The 7,047-nt window shown below is 32.6% G+C and overlaps 1 protein-coding gene across 1 annotated transcript; it reads right to left on the bottom strand.

The window, feature by feature from the left end:
- Positions 1–4,543, bottom strand: LOC117120591 (tripartite motif-containing protein 2-like). The gene is made up of 3 exons (XM_033265622.1): positions 4,486–4,543; positions 3,162–3,245; positions 1–2,781 (listed from the first exon to the last, which is right to left on the bottom strand). Exons 2-3 carry the CDS (start codon positions 3,243–3,245, stop codon positions 1,048–1,050), a joined length of 1,818 nt encoding a protein of 605 aa, XP_033121513.1. The 5' UTR covers positions 4,486–4,543; the 3' UTR covers positions 1–1,047.
- Between the last annotated feature and the right edge of the window lie 2,504 nt (positions 4,544–7,047).

Below are 7,047 nucleotides of genomic sequence, written 5' to 3'. Positions count from 1 at the left end.
TGTATTTTCTACATATTTAATATTTTTTCATTGTTACTTTTATATTTACTTTTAGAATTGTATCAAGCCCATGTTCAAATGTTTGAATTATGACAATAAAGTTTATCTTATCTTTCATTAACATTGATAAGTGTTTTTTACGTGGTTCCTGTATAGATAAACAGAAGCAATTTGAATTTGCAATTAGAATTATCTCCATGAACCTGAAGATTCACCTTTTAAACTCAATTGTATGTTAGTAATTGCAACATACAAATGTGAAACATAGGACATGACAAAGACTAAGAAAAGGGCAGCATGTGTAAATGCCCATAATATAAACACATATGGTGCTAAGGTACAGCACTACAGACTTCACCATTAGAAATCTAAGATGATTTTTGGCTAAATTAATGAGTGGAGGGCCTGGTCTGGAATTGAAAACAAAAATTGGTGGAACGACGGCATGAAAACTAAAGCCGGAAAAAGACTGCATTGTACGACCATCATCCGATAAATTCATCTTTGTGAGCACTTGATGCCACACCATCTGTTGATTGCCAGTAGCAGTCTGTAAAATCAATCTGTTGCCTTGTCCTTGTGGAAATCATGTTTAGTCGACAACCGTCAGTGCAGTGTATGCACATCATCTACCTATGTACGATTACTACCAGTATAATTTTAATTTAATTTGCTTACATCATACGACATGTTTTAAAGATTAAATTTCTAAATACTTGTATATATTCTTTTTTTCAAGAGAAACTAGTTTAAGTATAGCTTATTGGTTACCTCTGTTTTACAATGTGTTAGCTAGTCAGAAACCTGCATATAAAGATGTCTGACACTGATTTCAGGAGGTCAACTTGTACACTATTGTACAAAAATGAATGGTATTTGGTTTGAGATGTAAGGGTTGAATAACAAGTGCTGTGATAACCAATTTAAATGTAATTTAAATAGTCTAAGCAAGGAACTCTGGATCTGAATCAATACTGCCCCCTAAAAGGTGCCCCTAAAAGGAATAAAATGAGGAGGTAATGCTGTGAAGTGATTCTGAATAGTATTTCAGTAGTTAAATATTTTTACATTGTTTTTTCTGTGGTTTGCTACTGCAACTCTTCTTGGTCTAGTGGAGATTACAGCAATTCCTGCTGGAACATCTAATCCATCATCTTCATGATCTATTCGTTTTATGAAGACACCATCTTTATCAAATAATTGTAGTTTATGATTACTTGATACTATTATGTTTTCATCCATATCCATGGTTACACCACCTGGACCCAAAACTTTACCATCTTCCTCACCACATTCTAAAAGGATTCTCATAAACTTATCATCTGCATCAAACATTTGTATTATATTGCTTTCAAAGTCAGCAATAATCACATGACCTTCCTTAGTTAAAGTAACATCATTTGGTTGCTTTATATATTCACTACTTTTTGAATCTATCTTTCCCAGCAACCTACCATCATCTACATTGAATTTAAACACACAGTGAGCTTCGTGGTCTGCTACATACATGAATCTAGTTTCATTGTTTACTGTCAAGCCCATCGGGTGCTTCAGTAATTTGTTGTTAACTGAATGGATTTTTTGAAATTTATCATCACATATTACCATACGTTTTCTTAATTCATCACTATATATTGTTTGACCATCATCCATTTGATGCATTCTATTGACTTTCACATCTTTTGGCAACTGTATCCTAGCAACAAACGAACCAGATTGGTTGAACTTCAGTACATCTTTACTGTAGCTTGATACTAACATGCATCCATCTCTATCTAACATTACATCTGTCACTTTAGATTCCTTACTATGTTCTTTATAATCTGAAATGTTCTCAATGGTATGAACAAGTCCCAGTTTTTCCACCTTGACATTCACTGGAGATCCTTTGATGTGTGCAGATCCAAGTGTGATTTTCATTTGCCAATCACCTTCCACATGGCAGCTACCTGTTATTTTGTACTCTCCACCTTCCTGGTATTCTATCTCAGTTGGCGATTCTTCACCTGATGAGTTCAGTAGAGTGACAGCAAATTGGCAATTAGCATTCTGTGTCGGACTTAGTAATTTCACCACAAATTCTTGTCCTTTTGTGACAGTAATTACATCGTCACCTTCAGCAACCTTGTATGTGTTGCTATCAAAAGTTGTGATACTTCCTATCCCCTCTGTTTTCATCAACTCATCCAAGTGTTTAGATGGAGTGAAAAATGGTGTGAGATCTCTTGTACAAATAAATTTGTTTCCTTTTATCTTTTTTCTGACAGCATTGATAGATGCCCTATGAAGTGCAAGAGTTTCTGTTTGCTCCGGATTGTTCATAGCAGTAATTTCTGTCTTTAAATTCTGTACCTGGCTCTGTGTTGAATCAAGATGCTTCATTCGATTATCATTGTCTATTTTCATTTCATTGTATATTTTTTCCAGATCTGATATAAGTGCTCTTGCATGGTCTTTAATATTCTTGATAAGTCTCTGTTCTTGATTCTCAATAGCAATTTTGCATAATTTTAGATCATTTTCAAAATCTGAATTCTTCGTTGTGAAGATTTCTGTTAATTTGTTAACTGTATCATCAGCTGTCTGGATTAACTCAGTAGCATTTAGGTTAAATATTTCTAAAGCATTCTTCATTGATATCACTTCATGTTTCTTTTCATGACATTGTACAACATGTTGACAATTATTACATGCTGTTTTCTTGCAAGATGAGCAGAAGAATTCCAACATTTCATTGCTATGAATTGGACATTTAAGTTCTCCCTCTTTGCTGGTAGATATCTAACAAATAAAGAATTGTGTATTAGCATGATGTTCAATCTTTCACGTACAGTCCTATGCAAATTTGTGTAAGGGGATCTATGTTCTAATACCGCTTTTACCATTGAGTGTATTTTATTTTAAGTACCACAGTTCCTCAGGTATAAGACCTTGACCTCTACTTAATGCCCCATTTTACATGCCAGGTCCCGGGCAAAAGCCTAGAGTATGTTTATATTGTCTATTTTCCTTGTGTATTTTTTCAAAATTTTTGATAAGTAAAATGTCTTGCTTCTCAATATCATTTTTACATTAAAATATGATTTTAAAAATCTTATTTATTGTGATGGATCATATATTTCCTCCAATTTATTACATATATCATCAACTATTTTAATTACCTCTGTCGAATTTAGGTTAAACATAGTATCTGTAGCATTCGTCTTTGAAATCAATTTTGTTTCTCCCTCTTTGCTAGTAGACATCTATTAACAAATGAATAAAGAATGTTGATAGTGTATTGCTCCTTCTAATACTGTACAATGTTTCTAGCAATTCTGCATACTTTTAGATCATTTTCAATATTTGAATTATTCTTAGTGATGTAGTCATGTATTTCTTTCAGTTAATGACCTGTATCACCAGCTGTATTAATTACCTCAGTAGCAATTTGGTTAAACATTTTTAAGGGTGTGTTTCTACTGATAAACACAAAATAATCGATTTTTTAAACTGCTTTTTTAATGAGTACTAGACAGACTGCTCGCGTTGCAACTGCATTTTTGATTTTTCGAAAATCGGTTTTACGTAACGGAAATTACGTCACCACGTTGTTTTCCTAACTGTATAGGATAGTATCTTTCTCATTTCTGTCATGATGACGAGGAGTAAGATACAGTGTGGGGGCGAGAAGGCAAATGTTTTCGGCTGTGCTCATCGGCACAATGAACGAGCGACCAAACAATGACAACGGTAGGCCCAAAAGAGCCTAAGCCCAATATCCCCCACAAAATAATTACAATACGAATACGTCGCTCCACAAGTTTGTTGATGTTTTTAGCTTGTAGGCCTAGGACATGGACAAGAGGACAAATTCTTTTGAAAGTTCGCACCTAATACGATCTAATCTTTGCAGTGATTGACCTGGAGGTCACATTTCACCTGATAATCAATTTTTTGTGTTGCAGCTAAAAGGTTGACAAAAACTGTTGTAGGCCCATATATGTTGAGATGTGCCTATATATGGTCATGATGTGATGTTATCATGACCATAGTTAGGCATGGACAGGGCTTTAGACAGGCAGTGTTGGAAAATTGTCTTCTTTTTTTTTTGTCCATACTACAAATTATAAGACATGCTTTCACTTTATTGTGATAAAATTTGTATGATTCCCAGTTATAAACCCACTCTCCAATTTTGGCCCAATTTTGTGTTTAAGGGGATGCAGGCATATTCCAGAAGAATTACAGTATAAATATAATAACATTTAAAAATTATTTTAATAACCCAATACACAGTGTCTTTATAAAGGATGATTATTTTTCACAAGTCAATTAAATTTTTATTGCTACCATCTATTGTATAAAAACTCAAGTTCTCTTTAATCTTTAAGATTAGTTTTGAAGTGTGCACTCATAATCGTTACGAAAATTCTTTGTAAATGAATAGGCATTCTACCGGCTAAAAACCACTGCCTATTTAAAATATAATCATGAAGTTCTTACCTTGAACTTAACTGGTAGAAGCAAAGATAGTGTACCTGTTGCTGTCTGTGACTATTTGTATCTGACAGTGTTTACTAATATAGCAGGGTAATTTAATGTTAACTTTGTTTGAATTATATTATGAGGTATCAAAGATTTTTGATTGTTTTTTGCACAAGATTTCAATTCCTCTATACTATTAAGTTTTATGGGACAAATATTTGCCTATTTATATGGGGTGTTATATGGTGTCAAGTTGCAGTATAAAATATATTTATGAGACTTGTGGTTTGCATACAATGCCATAGCCAGGATTTTTCAAAACAGTGTGGGATAATTCCAAAGTGGACCTAATTCAAGAGTAGACCCATTTCCACTACCCTCAACTTTACAAATAAAGAATGGTGTGTTTAATTGCTCTTTAATACAAAATAATAATAATAATCTTGTTTAATCTTTATGCATCCTATGCAAATTGGCGTTTAATGGACATTTCCGCTAAGCCCTGGGCTGCCCCTTGAATTTTCTTATTAATTCCCAAAATACAGTGTTGTATAAAAGGATGATTTTTGTAAATTTTTTTATTTTATTACGAGGTATCAAAGTTTATTTGTTTTTTTCCACAAACAAGATTTCAATTCCTCTATACTATTAAGTTTTATGGGACAAATATTTGCCTATTTATATGGGGTGTTATATGGTGTCAAGTTGCAGTATAAAATATATTTATGAGACTTGTGGTTTGCATACAATGCCATAGCCAGGATTTTTCAAAACAGTGTGGGATAATTCAAAAGTGGACCTAATTCAAGAGTAGACCCATTTCCACCACCCTCAACTTTACAAATAAAGAATGGTGTGTTATTGCTCTTTAATACCAAATAATCTTGTTCAATCTTTATGCGTCCTATGCAAATTGGCTTGTGATGGACATTTCCGCTAAGCCCTGCTGGGCCGCTCTTTGGATTTTGTTGTTAATTCCCAAAATACAGTGTTGTATTAAAGGATGATTTTTGTAAATTTAATTTTTAATGTTATCATCTATAATAGGTCCATGATCAATTGTATAAAAGCTCAAATTCTCTTATCTTTAAGATTAATTTTGGAGTGTACCCTTACTATCATTACGAAAAAAAATTCTGTGTAAACAAATAGGCGTTCTACCAGCTAAAAACCACTGCCTATTTAAAATATAATGAAGTTCTTACCTTGAATTTAACTGGTAGAAGTGATAGTCTGTCTGCAATTAGTTGCATCTGATTGTTCCCTTATTGAGCAGGGTAATTTTATGGTAACTTTTTTTTATTTTATTACAAGGTATCAAAGTTTATTTGTTTTTTTCCACAAACTAGATTTCAATTCATGTTGCACCATTTTAATCTCTGTCCGTACTATATATTTTTATTTTACAAATATTTGCCCGTTTATATGGGTGTTATATAGTATCATGGCGAGGTATAAAATAATATATTTATGAGATTAAATAGTTTTGGATTGCATAGATTTATAAGTGTGATATAATACTAATGGAGGTTTTTATATTTCCTTGACATCATCTGGTTTAGACATAAGAGCAAATCACACAAAAAGATGTAATTATCAGCTAAGTTGTAAAGAGAAAAAAATAACACAACAAAAAGTAAGTACCCCAATATTCCTTTTTAAACAATGCACCCTAAACTTACTTTTTGTTAGGTTTTTTTTTTGGGGCAAATATTTGTCCCTTAAAACTTGGACAGAGCTTATATCTTGTGGAAAGAAAAAAAAAACAGGTTAACTAAATTTATCAGAGTTCTTTAATCTTGTATGGTAGGGATTGACGCTTTTTTTTCTTTCCTTCATTATGTAGTAAAATTGAAGTGAGGTTTTTAATCATCAAATGTAAACTGTGTCAATTGAAGTAGATCACCAAAACTTTTGTTCAGTTTAACAATTAAATACCAAATAAATTTAAAGTTATGTTCACACTACTAGAGCCTTAATATCCAGATTGGGAGCTAACTGTTAGCCCAAACTGCTAACACTTGTAAGAAAGTCCAATCAGGAAGTGGATACACTATTGGTAGTGAATGCTATTCGTTAGCAAGTTGACCTCATTTCTATCATTAACAAATTTAGACGTATGTATTTGCACCGTCATCTTCGATATATCCGGATCAGGTAGTTTCTTGCATGGTCGCAACGATGAGCATGTATGTTATTAATCTGGATCCTGCTAACTGTTAAATGGTGTGTGTTTAAAATGTAGCCAACATGAACTTAAAAATTCAAAACAAAAATATATCTTTATTGTCATTTCCTCAAGAGAACCTACATATACATCTTGCTCAACATATGGACCTATAGGAAAACACTGAAGTAAACAACTAGAGATGATATTAATGTCGCAGTGGTGTGAAAAACAATTAAACAACTAAAGATGATATTAATGCCGCAGTGGTGTGAAAAACAAATGTTACTGTATAATTGATTTGCTTTGATTATTGCACCAATATCTTCCAAAATAAAAGACAAAAACATTAAGCAAATTAATTGCCCTATTAATTAATTAATTAATTGCCCTATTAATTAATTAATTAATTG

The sequence above is a fragment of the Anneissia japonica genome, unplaced genomic scaffold (assembly GCF_011630105.1).
Source record: "Anneissia japonica isolate Jap-2015-1 unplaced genomic scaffold, ASM1163010v1 scaffold3474_len973312_cov172, whole genome shotgun sequence".
In the NCBI taxonomy this organism is placed as follows: domain Eukaryota; kingdom Metazoa; phylum Echinodermata; class Crinoidea; order Comatulida; family Comatulidae; genus Anneissia; species Anneissia japonica.
This window is presented reverse-complemented; position numbering and strand designations above follow the sequence as displayed.